The 17,500-nt window shown below is 49.2% G+C and overlaps 1 protein-coding gene across 1 annotated transcript in view; it reads left to right on the top strand.

Annotated features, from left to right (window-relative positions):
- LOC308362683 (zinc finger protein GLI2-like) overlaps positions 1-17,500 on the top strand; it is a gene marked incomplete at both ends in the record, with an annotated part of 75,794 nt that overhangs the window by 47,976 nt on the left and 10,318 nt on the right. Inside the window, 5 exons of the mRNA XM_080835412.1 lie at positions 3,046-3,225; positions 10,802-11,003; positions 11,775-11,970; positions 14,213-14,323; positions 16,408-16,548. Coding sequence (XP_080691538.1) covers positions 3,046-3,225; positions 10,802-11,003; positions 11,775-11,970; positions 14,213-14,323; positions 16,408-16,548 — 830 coding nt within the window. The remainder of the gene's footprint in view (positions 1-3,045; positions 3,226-10,801; positions 11,004-11,774; positions 11,971-14,212; positions 14,324-16,407; positions 16,549-17,500) is intronic.

Here is a 17,500-nt window from a genome sequence, read left to right as displayed (position 1 = left end):
AGTGTGTGTTGGGGAGAGTGTGTGTGGGGAGAGTGTGTGTTTGGGAGAGTGTGTGTGGGGAGAGTGTGTGTGTTGGGAGAGTGTGTGTGGGGAGAGTGTGTGTGGGGAGAGTGTGTGTTGGGAGAATATGTGTTGGGAGAGTATTGTATTGGGAGAGTGTGTGTTGGGAGAGTGTGTTTTGGGAGAGTGTGTGTGGGGAGAGTGTGTGTTGGGAGCAAAAAGAGGCCGTCATCACCATGGCTGCAGATGTGCATGACCCTTGTGCAGATGGACATGACCTTGTGCAGATGGGCATGACCTTGTGAATTCACATCAGTGTGAATAGTACAGGAGGTAGAGAAGTCGTTTAGTAATCAGAAGGTTGCCAGTTCGACTCCCTGTCGTAGACACTGAACCCCTAGTTCCTCCTGATGTGCAGTGTGCCATCAGTGTAAATATAAAATGTGTATACAGTACGTCCTTGTAAGTCGCTTTGGATAAAAGCGTCCGCTAAATGACTAAATGTAATGTAAATGGACCCGTTTAGGGAGCTCCTCACTGTCAGAGGGGTTCAGCTGTTAGTTTCTCCACACAAAATTACACAAAGGGATTAAACTACTCTCCTACATACATTCAACATTTTTAGAGGTTGCGCTATGAAACTTCTATCTTTGCCCTCTGGATGTATCCTCTGGGACAAGGTTAGAGACGAAGTATGTGTGTGTGTGTGTGTGTGTGTTTGTGGATGTTGGAAGCCATGAAAATTAATAAAGGAAAATAGAACCCCAAAGAATTCCCCAAATTTACCCCGGGACGTGATGACAACTCTCTCCTCGGAGCAGAATTACAATAACAGGCCAAGGCGAGCCGCCAGAATGGGGAATAAATCACCTTTTACAGTCTGTCAACGGTAATGTGTCTGTGCTTTTAAAGTTAAATAAGCTGTGCAGTGGAGATCTCGCCTGTGATAAAGCAATGAGAAAGAGAGAGGGAGAGAGAGAGACGGGGAGAGGGAGAGAGAGAGAGAGAAGGGGACAGGGAGAGAGAGACGGGGACAGGGAGAGAGAGAGAGAGAGAGGGAGTAGGAGAGGGAAAAGAATAGTGTGTGTGTGTGTGTGAGAGAGAGAGCGGGGGGGAGATTGAGAGAGAAATGGGGGCTATTTGAGCATGGGGAGAATGCAAATCCATCCAGAGGTGGCCTTGAATCCCATCTCAGGAAAGATAGGCAGTTGAGCTTTTATGTGGCTGACTGACCGCTCCCTCACACAGAACATTTACATGATTTAGGAGCGCAGGAAACACTGCTATTGTGAGCCTCCTGTCACCGTTTGTTATGTCATTCCACTGACGCATTTTAATACATCAAAATGATAGTCCAGTAGTGATCACAGTCACAGACATGTGACAACATGCATGCAGAGTGGAATGTTATGGGGTTTTGTTTTTTTAGGGGCCGGGGGGTTGTATTGTTTCTTTGATATAGTGCAGCACAGTGATTGCCTGCGAGAAAAAACAGAAAGAGAGAAAGAAAGAGAGACAGAAGGAGAGAGAGGGGCCAGTGTCAGGCATAAACTCAGCGCTAACTCTGGCCGTACACGGGAAAGTGTGTGTGTGTGTGTGTGTGTGTGTGTGTAACTCTGCTCCTTCTTACGGGCCAAGCACCTAATTGTTTGTGAAAGATCACTTACACTGTGAGGGGGTCACGCACAGTTGGAGTGTGCTATGGTGTGTGTGTGTGTGTGTGTGTGTGGGGTGGAATCATAGAAGGCCATATTGCATTCTTTTAACTGAATGGACATCCTGCCCCCCCTCCACACACACAGGAACAGATGGACAGAGGGGATGAATGACACGCACACTGCTGTGTTCAATGGCGGCCGGCGCGCTGCAGATTCATATCTCACTCTTATTGGTCCTGACACTTTTAAAAGCGCTTTACTGGGTGCAGATGTTAACACTGTTACAGCAGCACAACGGACCAGCCCAGGGTCCTCTCCACTGTGGATACTAGTATGTGTGTGTACAGTATGTGTGTGTGTGAGAGAGTGTGTGTGTGTGAGTGAGGGAGTTTGTGTGTGTATGTGTGTGTGTGTAAAAGAGAGAGGGACAGCTACTCTGTTTATGGTGCAAAGGAAATGCAGGAATGTGAGGGCCTCCCCTCTCTCTCTCTCTCCATCTCTCTCCTTTTCTTTCCTCTCTTTCTCTTCCCCTCTCTCTCTTCCCCTCTTCCTCTCTCTCTCTCCCTCTATCTGGGGGAGTGTTGTCACGCCTGGCTGCCCTCCGCTGAGTGTATCTGCCATTCTTCTTGTCCCTGTCGGAGTCTCCCTCTCTCCCTGCAGGACGGTGACGCCGCTACGCCAACTCTCCGTCTCTCTCTCTCTACATCTCTCTCTCTGTTTCTGTCTCTCTCTTTCTCCTCTTTCATTTTAAGAGTGTGTCCGGGGGCATGTGGCGAGACTTGTCCTCCTTGTCTGCCTGTTTGTCTCTTTCCTCTCTACCATCCACTCATCCTTTCTGGTGTTTTCCCTCTCCCTCCTCCTCTCTCTCTCCTCCTCCTTTCTCCCTCTTCCTCCCTCCTTCTCTCCACCTCTCTTTCTTAATCTGAGGATGGAATCCGTGTGGTAATTCTAGTGTGGCATGCTTTTATGGTGTATTATTGTGGAAGAGTAAGATAGTGGTTTAATGAAAGAGTGTTACCTCTCCCTCTGTCTCTCCCCCATCTCTTTCTCTCTCTCTCTCTACCTCTCCCTCTGTCTCTTCCCCATCTCTTTCTCTCTCTACCTCTACCTCTCCCTCTGTCTCTCCCCCATCTCTTTCTCTCTCTCTCTCTACCTCTCCCTCTGTCTCTCCCCCATCTCGTTCTCTCTCTCTCTCTACCTCTCCCTCTGTCTCTCCCCCATGTCTCTCTTTCTCTCCCCTGTCTCTCCCCATCCCTCTCTCTCTCTCTCTCTACATTATACTCTCTCTGTTTCTGTATCCCCCCCCCGTAAAAAAAACCCTATCTCTCACACTCCCTCTCTTACCCGCTCTCTCTCCCTCTCTCACCCTCTCTCTCTCTCTCTGCAGTGGCCCATGAACACTTGAAGGAGCGCGGGCTCTTCGGCCTACCGCCACCCCCTCCGGGCGCAAGCCCGGCCGAGTACTACCACCTGATGGCCAGCCATCGGAACCCCTACGGGGAGCTCCTGATGCAGAGCGCCGGGACAGCCGCCGCCCACCTGCCCGACTACATCAGCCCTGTGGATGGTGAGTGCTCCCCCAGGTCCTAGAGAGAGATGGGGTCAAGCATAGACACAGTGGGATCTTACACACACTTTACACAGACACATACACACACGCTTATGTTTTTACACACTCACACACACACACACACACTTGTGTTTTTACACACACACACATACCTGTGTTTTATCACACGAACACGCACGCTTGTGTTTTTACACACACACACACACACACACACACACACACACACACACACACACACACACACACACACACACACACACACACACACTCACACTAAGGTTTGTTGTTATCCCGTTCTGTGAAATGTAACTGATGTGTTATTGTTGGCCTTTGCTGTGCTGGGGGCTTGTGAAGATGTGTTTTTTGAAACATGTTTCTTTTTGAATGACAGATTGTCCTATTGCTTGTCATGTACTGCGGGTAGATTTTATGCACTTTCCATTTGTCCACGGTGTCAAAATACACTGCAGGTTACTATGTACAATAGCTCATCACACACACACACACATACACACACATACACACACACACACACACACACACACAGTGTCTGCCAGGAGTTGTTATAAACACAGAGGGGAACTGATTGCACCAAGGTGACGTTTATGAGATAGTTCTTTCATACACGTTGGGGGGGGGATACGTCAGGCAGGAGTTGTGTTTAGTGTAATGAATGCCTACTTTCATCTTCCACTTCCTGAGTCACCTTAAAAGGGTAGCCATGTCGAGAAGACGGGGGATTTTTTTTTTGGGGGGGGGGGGGGGGGGGGTGGATTGTGTCTCGATGAATGCCAGGGGTGTAGTGTCATCTATCAGCGTCTGTTTAATGAAAGCCCCCCCCCCCCCCATCAAAGGCACACACTGCCTCAAAAGGAGATCCCAACAGGTAGTGGAGGGCACACACACACACACGTACACACACACACACACACACACACACACACACACTGCACGTGAGACGTGTGAACTCCTGACCTCATGAAGTTCAAAGTGGCAGTGTGATGAAGAGGCCTAGCTTAAACCAACCTCACTCAATTACTGGAGACCTGTTGTGTCCAACCCCCCCCCCCCCCCCCCCCCTCTCCCTCTTTCTATCTCTCATCTCGCTCACTCTCTCTTTTTACCTCTCTCTCTTTACCCCCTTTTCCCTCTCTCTACTTCTCTCCATCCATTTCGCTCCCTCTCTCTCTTTCTTACTCTCTCACTGTCTCTCTCTATCTCTGTCAGTCTCTCTTTCTCTCTATCCCTCACCCTCTCCTTCTTACTCTCTCACTGTCTCTCTCTATCTCTGTCAGTCTCTCTTTCTCTCTATCCCTCACCCTCTCCTTCTTACTCTCTCACTGTCTCTCTCTATCTCTGTCTCTCTCTTCCTGTCTCTATCCCTCCTTCCCTCTCGCTCTCTCCCATGCTGATCCATCAGTGCCATGACACAAGTGCAGGCCTATTAGCCTGTTGTCTCCTCCACATGGGTATTTTCCTGCTTCTCCCGGTGCGTGACATTTACACAGGAATCCTCACGCAGGAGGGAAAACCCGGCATGCCTCGGCGGCCCAACTGTGGATAATGTCAATGTATCCCTCGTATTTTTATTGGTGGTTAAAGGGTGTCCTCAGACATTCATCACGGGAGAGGGATATGTGTGTGTGTCTGTCTGTCTGTGTGTGTCTGTGTGTGTGTGTGTGTTTGTCTGTGTGTGTGTGTGTGTGTGTGTGTGTGTGTGTGTGTGTGTGTGTGTGTGTTTGTGTGTTTGTGTGTGTGTGTGTTTGGTGTGACGAGGCTGCTAGATCTCCCACGCCCGCTGCCGCACCGTTGGAAAAATACGCCACACTGCCCTCGCCTCGCCCGCTGTATGTGTTGGCGCCGCACCCCGCGTTAACTCAAACACCCACAAACATTTCTCTCCACTCCGCTCCTCTCCTCTCCCCAGCCCGCCCCGTCCTCCCGGGGTAAGATCAGGTTCCCGTGCACCCGCGCCACCCCTCGCACCGCAAGTTTGAGTGTGTGTGTGTGTGTGTGTGTGTATGTGTGTGTGTGTGTGTGTGTGTGTGTGTGTGTGTGTGTGTGTATATGTGTGTGTGTGTGTGTGTGTGTGCGTATATGTGTGTGTGTATATGTGTGTGTGTGTGTGTATGTGTATGTGTGTGTGTGTGTGTGTGTGTGTGTGTGCCTCACACCGCGGGTTTGATGTGCATTGGCACCTGCAGACCCTCTATGGTGCGTTGGCCGCGGCACACAGACGAGCCTTTGAGAGTGGCTGCCACCTCACAGACGCATGTGCCGACGTCTGAATGGAGAGCTTCATGAGGCTCGGATCGCGGTAAACTGCGCACGGCGAAGGACTGTTTATTTAATAGCCGGGCACTGATGAATTTGCTTAATATGAAAGTTAGAATAATAATGTTTCGCGCGAAGGTTCTGACACGTCGTTTTCCAAGAGCCAAGCACGTAGACCGACCGAGCGTGTGGACTCAACGTTTTTGGAGGGCCTACTGAAATGGAACAACAGACAGAGGTGCGTGGGATCCGACCACATTTTCTGGAACATTTTTTTTTATTTTCAATACCAACCAAACTGAGAATTCCCCTGTTTCTCCAGAAGCCTCGTCCCATTAATCAAGCGCAAAGACGGAGACAAGACACCGCGCAGAGAGGCCTGTGTGTGTGTGTGTGTATCTGTGTGTGTGTGTGTGTCTGTGTGTGTTGGTTTTAGCTGGGCGCTCTGTGCCGTGCTGCAGCAGCGCTTGTTGGTTTTAGACAAATATTTGCCCACACTTCACAGCACGGCCTCCGCCACTCAAAAAACACCCACAATCAGCTCCGAAAGGGTAGCCGTGCCAGTCACAACACGTCGCTCCTGTAGACCTTCCATCCCCCAGCCTGCGTGTGTCGGTGCAGTGATACTTGCACGACTGTTCACAGGCACAACACTGAGACGCTGTGACAAAAGGCGTTTATTATTCTATTTAAGACGTTAAATTAAAAGAACAAGGATTGTCTCTGCTGGCTTTCATCTGTGATTTGGCTTAGATTTGGTTCACAATGGGGTGTGGGGGGGGATTTGTGTGTAAGAAAAAAACTAAAAAGCTGTCATTCCCTTGTATTATGCTTTGAGGTTTGATCAATAATCATATTTGAAGAAAAAAAGGAAAGATTTGGTCCATGGGTCGGCGATGGAGGAGTCGATGACAGGATAGGACTCTCCCTCAGCTCTGTGTAACTAGCGTGGTTCTTCAGTGCTAGACAGTGGTTCTACAGTGCTAGACAGTGGTTCTCGAGTGCTAGACAGTGGTTCTACAGTGCTAGACAGTGGTTCTCGAGTGCTAGACAGTGGTTCTACTGTGCTAGACAATGGTTCTACAGTGCTAGACAGTGGTTCTACAGTGCTAGACAGTGGTTCTCGAGTGCTAGACAGTGGTTCTACAATGCTAGACAGTGTTTCTCGAGTGCTAGACAGTGGTTCTACTGTGCTAGACAGTGGTTCTACAGTGCTAGACAGTGGTTCTACTGTGCTAGACAGTGTTTCTCGAGTGCTAGACAGTGGTTCTACTGTGCCAGACAGTGGTTCTACAGTGCTAGACAGTGGTTCTACTGTGCTAGACAGTGGTTCTACTGTGATAGACAGTGGTTCTCGAGTGCTAGACAGTGGTTCTACAGTGCCAGACAGTGGTTCTACAGGTCTAGACAGTGGTTCTACAGTGCTAGACAGTGGTTCTACGGTGATAGACAGTGGTTCTTCAGTGCTAGACAGTGGTTCTTCAGTGCTAGACAGTGGTTCTTTGGGAGTGGCACGGTCTCTCCAAGCCGAGGCGCTCTTAAGCAGACCACTACTGAGAAGAGTACAGGCTAGAGGAAGCCCATCTGAAACCAATCAGTGCCCAAATGAACAGAACCAACAGTAATTAAAGTGTAAAGGGAACGTTAGGCAGTCAATTACAGCAAGTGTTGATGCTGGACACTAGGCTTTGGCCGAGGTTGTTTTACGAGGCGACGGAGAAACTCTAAAGTTACCAGACCAAAGCAGATGAGCCCAGAACCAGCCACGAGCCTCCTCTCACACTTTAATAGCAACATTACCAGACCAAAGCAGCCGATCACCCAGACAGGCCCCTGATCAAAGGCTCCTGGGAAGTGGAAGTGGAGGAATGGAATGGGGTGTGAGAGAGTGTGTGTGTGTGTGTGTGTGTGTGTGTGTGTGTGTGTGTGTGTGTGTGTGCGTGGGTGGGAGGGGGGGTGAGTGTGTCTGTGTGGGGGGGTGTTGGTTGGTCCGGCACCCTGGCTGTGCCGGCCTATGTGGACATAAATCACTAGAGGCTGTGTGTGTGTGTGTGTGTGTGTGTGTGTGTGTGTGTGTGTGTGTGTGTGTGTGTGTGTGTGTGTGATTGGGGCAGAGGAAGGCGAGGCAAATGGCAGACCCGGCTCTTTTCCATCTCCTCATTTATCAGGGGAAGTGGCACATTCATAAACACATCTCCGCTGATAGAGCCGTCTAACAGAGACAAATAAGCCTGCCACTCTCCTCAATGTCTTGTCCCAGTCACTGAAACAGACCCATTAATAGCATGCAAATACCAGCTCAATCTGGGGTGGCCACTGTGTTCGTTCACACGGGCGTCAACTGTGCTAGCTTTAGCCCCTCTGGCTCGTTAACAAAATTACACAAGAAGACCTATTTATATATTTATGGTTGCTAAAAGAAAAATAATAATAAAATAAAAAAACAGGAGATTGATGAGGGGGGTGTTCATTTCCCCTCATAACAAATACATATTCACACGTCACATTTTTTTAGTGCTTGTTCTTGAATGCCAATGGCATGCCAAGGCAATGCTTTGAGTCCCCGGGCCCTAAGTGTGTGTTATGGGCCTTAAGTGTGTGTTATGGGCCGGTACTGAAATGCATATTTAGAAGTGACAGAGGCCCATTAGCTCATGCTAAGAATAATGGCCCTCGAAGGAGCAAGGCGGGAGGATTAGGCCTCAGCCAATGGTCTGGGGGGAATTGGTCCCGGCATGAAGGCCCCCGTGTCCGACAGACAGACACACACATACACACACACTCACACGCACACACTCACACAGAGTGATGGTTTATGTAAGGCCTGCTTGTGTTGGCACGGCCTGTGATAGAGTCATTATGGACGTCCGGTTGCCAGAGCCCTTGGTTACGACCTCAGCGCTCCTAATCACACGGCAGCCGCACCCCCCCACCCACCCCCACCCCTCTCCAACACCCGCACTAATGCGTAGCACCTGTTGGGCCCCGACAGCAACTGGTTGCGGGCCCCCACCCCTGCTGATGACATACCAGAGGCCCAGGGCCATAGCCATCAACAGCGCTGAGAAAACGTCTGTCTTTGTCTTTCCCAACCGCTAACAAAAGCCGCCAGATTAGATACCCAGAGGGCGGAGTGTTTGTACTTAAAGCCTTCACTACCCTTACACACGTACTCACACACACTGACACTGATACACACTCATAAACATACATATTCACACACACACACACACACACACCCATACAAATACACATACAGTACACACATAGTATACGCATACACACACACACACACTCTCAAGGGTTGGGGAAGTGTAGCAGACTGCAGATGCATGTGTGTGTGTGTGTGTGTATGTGTGGTTGAGAGTATTTGTGTGTGTGTGTGTGTGTGTGTGTGTGTTACCTCACATCTGTCTGTAATCTGACTCTAACTATCAGGAAACAGTGCAGCAGTGAACACAACGCCAACAGGAGAAACGTCTGAAACAGGAGTGTGTTTGTGTGTGTGTGGGTATATGTGTGTGTAGGAGAAAGAGTGTTAGTGAGCACAACGCCAACGGGAGAAACGTCTGAAACAGGAGTGTGTGTGTGTGTGTGTAGGAGGACCAGTGTTACCGAACACAACACCAGCTGGAGAAACGTCTGAAACAGGAGTGTGTGTGTGTGTGTGTGTGTGTGTGGGAGAACCGGTGTTACCGAACACAACACCAGCGGGAGAAACGTCTGAAACAGGAGTGTGTGTGTGTGTGTGTGTGTGGGAGAACCGGTGTTACCGAACACAACACCAGCGGGAGAAACGTCTCAAACAGGAGTGTGTGTGTGTGTGTGTAGGAGGGCCTGTGTTAGCGTGCACTGGGTGAACCCTTGCGGGGCGCTGGGGCCCTTCTCAGGAGGGTCAGCTGCAGACTCTTGCATACATTTCCTGTCGGTTGAAATCAATTGGCACAAATTGCCTCCATTAACCAAACTGATGTGCAGCGCACTGCAGGGTGATTGTTATCGGGGTAATTACAGTAAATTATTGGGGATGATTAATTTCCCCGGGCCTGAAATCAAAAGGGGGTCAGAGAGACAGGGAGATATGGAGGAGATATGGAGCATCATTAGCTTTCATTCTCACAGACGCTCACAGCCAGCGGGGATTTTCCTCGGACTTCTTGAAACGTCTAAATGCCATCGGAGTCAACACTCATGTTTATGTATTAGCTGTGCTGGAGGAAAGTTAAGAGAGCACACTTTATTACGATAGTACCGGGCTGTTCTTGAGAAAAGTTAAGAGAGCACACTTTATTACGATAGTACCGGGCTGTTCTTGAGAAAAGTTAAGAGAACACACTTTATTACGATAGTACCGGGCTGTGGAGGAAAGTTAAGAAAGCACACTTTATAACGAGAGTACCGGGCTGTGTTGGAGGAAAGTTAAGAGAGCACACTTTATTACGATAGTACTGGGCTGTGATTTACCCAGAAGGCCATTCAGCTGGGCCAGCATGTGCTGCTTTTAGAAACAACACAGAAAAACCAACTCAGAAGTTTTAGAAGGGTTTCTCTCTCTTCTCACACTGCACAACCCCTGTCCAGGCCAAGATACCGTCACTGCGACTGTTTACTGTAGTAGCTGGGAATCAATCTTGAGCGCTGTATTGATAGGGGCGTGCTATTTCAGGGGAGGTTTCAGTGTCGCTAGAGGTTGCTTGGACATCAATCACCCCCTCCCTGTAGGACGGTCCCAACAGGATCCCTCCTCCTCTTCCTCTTCCTCCTTCTCGCCCAGAAATAGCTCAGTGTGAACAGTAGGGGAAATGACACAGTGATAACAGCCCTGAGTGACTCAATAGATTTCCTCCTCATGAGAAGAAAAGAGGGGAAAAAAAAGAGGGAATCATTTATGTTGCAAGCATTAATAACGTCCCCTGGTGCCCCCCTTCGGGAAATGGGTGATGCTGTTTGGTTGAGGGGAAGGGGCTTGATACGAGGCACCATTGGATGGAGTAGGGAATATCAGGTTACGGAGAATTACTGGTTAAAGCGACAAGAATTCTTGATCACACACACATAAATAAATAAGGGGAGAGAGGGAAAAACTTGCCTGGATGAAATTAAAGGGGCTTGTCTTATTTGTGTGCGTGTGTGTGTGTGTGTGTGTGTGTGTGTGTGTGTGTGTGTATGTGTGTGTGTGTGAGTGTGTTAATGTTTGTTGTGTGTGTCTGTGTTTGTACTTGGATGTGTGTGTGAATGGGTGTTTATATGAGCTGTGTGTGTGTGTTTGCTCACGTGTGTTTGCCATCTCTCCCTGCAGTGTCTCGGTTCTCCAGCCCCCGCCTGACCCCTCGTCTGAGCAGGAAGAGAGCCATGTCCATCTCACCGCTCTCGGACGCCAGCATCGACCTGCAGACCATGATCCGCACCTCGCCCAACTCCCTGGTGGCCTACATCAACAACTCCCGCTCCAGCTCCGCCGCCAGCTCCTCCTACGGGCACCTCTCTGTCGGGGGCATCAGGTACCAGCGGGGGGCATCACGGAGACGCCTCATATTGGGGTTCTGGGCTTCTCTCTCCGTCTCACTCTATCTGTGTCTCTATCTTTTCTCTCTCTCTCTCTCTGTCTGTGTCTTTCTTCCTCTCTATCCCTCACCCTCTCTCTGTCTGTGTCTTTCTTCCTCTCTATCCCTCACCCTCTCTCTATCTGTGTCTTTCTCTCTTTGAATTCAAAGTTGTTGCCCAAGTCTGTATTTAGTTACAATAAAACACTATCCATAACGTTACTGTAGTCCTCTCTTTCTCTATCTCTCTCTCTCCTATTGAATGGGTGTGCACCTGATAGCTTGAATGAGAGGATGATCTTTCATAGTGATGTAGTGGTCCTGAACACGCAGCTTACGAGCACAGCTGCAGCCACACACATCAGACATCATAAATTTGCTGTTCGGACAAATCGCAGATATTCAGCAAACTAAAAGCAAACACTCATTGATCATGGCTGTGGGAAAGTAAGACCTGCATTGGTTTTTGAAATTAACTCAAATGACAATTCTGTCTTTATTTCTGTCCACATCTTTCTTCCTCGCCATCACTATCTCTCTATATCCATCATTCTCTCTCACCTTCTCACCTCTTTATTCGTTTCTCTCTCTTTCTCTCTATCCACAACTTCCTCTATCTATCTAATTTCTCGGTCCCTCTCTCTCTCTGTCCACCATCTCTTTCTCTGCCTCCTCCATTCTTCTTCTCCATCTTCTTCTTCCTCCCCTCTCTCCCTCTCTCTCCTGCAGTCCGTCCTTCGCGTTCCCCCACCACATCAACCCCATGGCGTACCAGCAGCTCCTGTCCCAGCAGCAGAGGGGCCTGGGCCCGTTCGGACACAACCCGCCTCTCATCCAGCCCTCGCCCGCCTTCTCCGGCCGTCAGCACGCCCTGGGCCTCTCCGCCCTGCAAACCTCTACCCTCCACAGCGACTCCGAGGCCAAGGTAAGGGGGTCTCACACAGGTGCTCAGAGGCACAGCCTCATCCCCGCAGACGTACATTCTCTATGCATCCAATCGGAATGTAGCGCTCAGAAAGTTCATGTTCTGTTTGGATTTGACCGACCAATGTCCAATCCATTTCCAAAGCAAACGACACATTATCTGGAAAGGGAAATAGTTAACAGGAGAAAAGTGAACGGTTCTGAACACGAGTGGAGATCGGTTCACTGGTAAATAGTGCTAATAGTGAAGTGAATGGGTGTGTGTGTGTGACGGTGCATAGTGGTGCCCAGGTTATTAGCAGCTTGTTGTTGCAAAGCCGTCTGTCCTGTACTAAGGCACAGCAGCAGCACATCTGATCACAGTGGGGGCAGATTAACATTCCCACTGTTGGTTTGTTTAGTCCTCAACACAGCAGGCTCACCACGCTCACAGCTGTCCTCATTCTTAGTTGTGTGTGTGTGTGTGTTTGTTTGTTTGTCTGTGTGTTTGTTTGTGTGTGGTAGTGTGTATGTGCTTGTTTGTGTGTATATACGTGTGGTAGTGGGGCTATGCGTGTTTGTGTGTGTACATTATGGGGAGTGAGTGTGTGTGTGTGTGTGTGTGTACATGTATGGGGAGTGTGTGTGTCTGTGTGTGTACATGTATGGGGAGTGAGTGTGTTTGTGTTTGTGTATAGGTGTGTTTGTGTATATATGCCTGTTTGTGAGTGTACATTATAGGGAGTGTGTGTGTGTGTGTGTGTTTGTGCTGTGAGCTCTGGTGTGTGTGTGTGTTTGTGTATATATGCCTGTTTGTGTGAGTACATTATAGGGAGTGTGTGTGTGTGTGTGTGTGCGTGTGTGTGTGTGTGTGTGTACATGTATGGGGAGTGTGTGTGTGTGTGTGTTTGTGCTGTGAGCTCTGGTGTGTGTCTCCCAGGACGTTTATTATTCTATCGCTCAGTTAGAGGCTCCTCCAGAAGGTAAACTCTACTGGGATTAAACACAGTGGGGCCGGGGTGTGTGTGTATGTGTGTGTGTGTGTGTGTGTGTGTGTGTGTGTGTGTGTGTGTGTGTGTTGGACAGCCTCTCTGTTTGTGCTGGATCCCACAACAAACAGGGGCAGTACTGGGGGGGGGGGGGGGGTGTTCAGCCCAAACACATGGCTATGGTTTCACTGCCTCTCACAGTCAGTTGTATTAAAACCAGCCGTCCTGAAAGGCCCCCCCCCCCCCCCCCCCCCCCCCCCCACACATGTATATGGATGTGTATGTACTTTCTCTATTTTCAATTATGGTGTGTGTGTGTGTTTGAGAGTGTGCTTTTTCATTTTCTGTACTCCCTTTAATTTAGTGGTGTATTTTGTGTGTGTGTGTGTGTGTGTGTGTGTGTGAGGACTGGTAAAAGTGTTTGTGCTTTTTCATTCTCTCCTGTCCCTGTCTTTCATTTAGCGGTTTGTGCGTATCTGTGTGTGTATCTTGTGAGGTAGTCATCTGAGGACCCAGCGCAAAGAGGATGTGTCCCTGTGTGTGTGTGTGTGTGTGTTCGCCCTGCCCCAGAGAGACCCATAAACAGTTTAGTCTGTGTGCTGGGTCACCTGTGAGATATGGCTCCCCAGAAGCCCAACACTGATATTACACAGCACAACATCAAAGGCCATCCCAGGTACTGGGCCAGGGCCAAACGCACTCCTCTCTCCTCTCTCTCTCTCTCTCTCTCTCATCTCACTCTCTCTCTGTCTCTAGTCTCTCTCATCTCATCTATGTCTCTCATCTCTCTCTCTCAGTGTTCCCTCAATCCTAGAGCCCTTCTCCGTCACGTTTGCTTGCTTTCCCCCCCAAGCCACTAGCAGCACAGATGCCATCAGTGGCCTGTGTGTGTTCCCTGGAGATCTGCCGGTCACTCTACCAGTTGAGCGTCAGGAATACACGCTTTAAGAATAATCATCTAATTTAATGGATGAGTGATTTAGTTTGATTTACATTTATTCTTTCATCCAAAGCCTCTTGCAGTACAGATATACGTTTTCATTAGCAGCCTTAGGGTGCTCCATGGGAATCAAACCCACCCTTGGTGGTGCTGGCACTTTACCCTATTAGTTCCTCTAGCAGCTGAGGCTCAGGTTAGGCTTGGGGTGTGTGTGTGTGTGTGTGTGTGTGTGTGTGTGGAATCAAACATGTGGTGTTGGGGTTGTTAGCACACACTCTTGGAACACACTCTTATCTTGTCCTCTGTCATCTCACTCTCTGTTCTCTCCATTCTAGAACATGAGTGGCGACTCGGCCGTCAGCAGCACCGTAAACCCCCTGATCACAAAGAGGTCAAAGGTGAAGTCGGAGGTGGAGTGTCCTCGGCCCTTGTCCCCCTGCTCGCCGGTAAGCCCGCACACACCCGCACACACACACTTACGCTGTTCTACATCACTTTACATCACGAGCCACTCTCTGAGCTCCAACCACGGCCAGATCATGTATGTGTATGTGTGTGTGTGTGTGTGTGTGTGTGTGTGTGTAACGAGCCGCTCTCTGAGCTCCGACCTCGGACAGATCATCTATCTTCTGAACAATTCACACAGGATAGCAGTGAAGGGGGAAAAAAAGAAAAGCGAATCAGCCATTTTACAGTCCAGCGCTGACAGGGAAAAAGAGGCATCCTTTCTCTCTGGCTGTCCGGGTAACCACCAGCGCTCTTTTTAATCCCCTCCTCCTCCTCTCTCTCTCTCCTCTCTCGTGCTCTGTGAAACACTCTTGTCCTGATCAATGACACGACGCAAGGCTCACGGGAGCATTCGAGTCCCCTGACCCGTTTCTCTCTCGCACACACACACACACACACACACACACACACACACACACACACACACACACACACACACACACACACACACACACACACACACGCCAGCGGTGGCAGCACCAGTTGGGAGGAGAAAAACTCGCTGTGATAAGAGCCTCACATCCATTCGCCTCTTCCTCCTCCACTCCCTGGCCACAGTAAACTGTGCCATAGCACTTCATTTTCATGAAATATTGGCCAGCCGTTATTGTCATCGGAGAGCCCCTTTTCTCCCCCACTTGCTTCCCTTTTTCTTTCTCTCTATCCCCCATTCTCTCTCTCTCTCTCTCTACCCTGTGTCTCTCTCTTTTTTCTATCCCCCATTCTCTTTCTCTCTCTCTTTCTCTCGACCCCCATTTTATTTCTCTCTCTCTCTATCCCCCATTCTCTTTCTCTCTCGCTCCCCTCTCTCTCATTCTCTCTTTCTCTCTATCCCTCATTCTCTCTCTCATTCTGTCTTTCTCTCTATCCCCCATTCTCTTTCTCTCCTTCTCTCTCTTTCTCTGTCTTTCTCTCTATCCCCCATTCTCTTTCTCTCCTTCTCTCTCTTTCTCTGTCTTTCTCTCTATCCCCCATTCTCTCTCTCTCTTCTTTCTGGGGCTTTTGACAAATTTGCGTCTCCTCTCGGATGGCGAGGCAGTCCAGGGCTTGATGCATGGGGTTGGTGGGGAACGTGGTCGTCTGGGGGAGAGGGGTGTGTGTGTGTGTGTGTGTGTGTGTGTGTGTGTGTGTGTGTGTGTGTGTGTGTGTGTGTGTGTGTGTGTGGTGGCTTGATACATGGGCATGGTGTGGAACGTGGTCGTCTGGGGGCCGGCAGAATTGATGAAGACAGTGCTCGCCATGGAGACAAACATGCTGCAGTCAGCACGCCGTGGGGAGAGGGGTGTGTGTGTGTGTGTGTGTGTGTGTGTGTGTGTGTGTGTGTGGTGGTGGGCGCTAACGCTACCAGACACACACTGGCAGAGTACGCAACGCTCGCTACCATAGGGGCCACCACACACAGGTTGTGCATATGCACACACACTCACTCACACAAACTGGCGTTCTCACACACACACACAAATAGACACATACACCTACTCAGGCACGAATACACACACACACACCAATAGCAATAGACACACATACACATACACATACTCTCACAGCCACGCACGCACACACACACAGAGGTACACGCAGACACAGACCAGAGACAGATGCAAAGCTTTTTTCTTTTCTATCATCACAAATAATACCTACATATTGCTGAACCAACCCTTAGAGTTTCTACTGAGACTAGAGCACACACACACACACACACACACACACACACACACACAGCAGCATAGTGTGATTCCTAAAACAGTGGGGCTCTCTTATTCTGGTGCTGTTTATGAAAAGTGCTGAAGTGTGGTCCTGATAAGCACTTTTAGCACTAACACAGACGACCTCTGGTGTTCCTGTGTCACTGATGCACGACCTCAACGTGGGGGGGGCCTTACTCCCCATACATCAGAATCAGCGCAGTCAGTGAAGCCGAGACACTGACACTGACAATAACACACACACACACACACACACACACACACACACACACACACACACACACACCCTCTCACACACCCTTGCCTTGTCCCCACAGGACCATCTGGGTGGGATGCTGGACCTGAAGGAGGACCTGGACAAGGATGAATGCAAGCAGGAGCCAGAGGTGGTGTACGAGACCAACTGCCACTGGGAGGGCTGCTCCAAGGAGTACGACACCCAGGAACAGCTGGTCCATGTAAGCAAGGGGGTGGGGGGACGACATGCTGGGGGCCTGGCAGGTGTGTGTGTGTGGGTGTTTGTTTTTGTTTTGTTTTTTTGGGAAGGGGTAAGGGAACATGTTGGGGGCCTGGCAGGTGTGTGTGTGTGTGTTTGTTGTTTGTTTTTGTTTTGTTTTGGGGGGGTGAGACAAGTGACTATCAGAGTGACTGAGAGGGTAATTGAGATGAGTCACCTGCCCCTAGCAATCTCACAGAAGACCTTTGCTTTGTGTGTGTGTGTGTGTTGGTGTATCAATTATCAGTTACATTTTACAAAAAGGTGAATGGTCAAAGACATTCACTCGTATGTGAACAAAAATGACTGCGTTGCTATCCATGCTGCTCAGACACACAGCCTACATGCTAACATATACTCTGGATCCTTCCATAGCCCAAACATTACAGCCTACATGCTAACATACTCCGAGTGCTCCTCTTCACTGAAGGCATACACACACAAAAGGCACATTGCACTAGTCCTGATACAGTGCATCATTTCAAGTAAAATCCTTCATCACTCTGTTACTCACCTAACACAGCTTTAAGGAGTTTATGTAAGATCCTACATCACTCTGTTCCTCACCTAACACAGCTTTAAGGAGTTTATGTAAGATCCTACATCACTCTGTTCCTTACCTAACACAGCTTTAAGGAGTTTATGTAAGATCCTACATCACTCTGTTCCTCACCTAACACAGCTTTAAGGAGTTTATGTAAGATCCTACATCACTCTGTTCCTCACCTAACACAGCTTTAAGGAGTTTATGTAAGATCCTACATCACTCTGTTCCTCACCTAACACAGCTTTAAGGAGTTTATGTAAGATCCTACATCACTCTGTTCCTCACCTAACACAGCTTTAAGGAGTTTATGTAAGATCCTACATCACTCTGTTCCTTACCTAACACAGCTTTAAGGAGTTTATGTAAG

Source organism: Sprattus sprattus (assembly GCF_963457725.1).
Source record: "Sprattus sprattus genome assembly, chromosome: 3".
NCBI lineage: Eukaryota > Metazoa > Chordata > Actinopteri > Clupeiformes > Clupeidae > Sprattus > Sprattus sprattus.
Note: the sequence above shows the minus strand (reverse complement) of the source record. Positions and strands in the feature narration are given on the sequence as shown.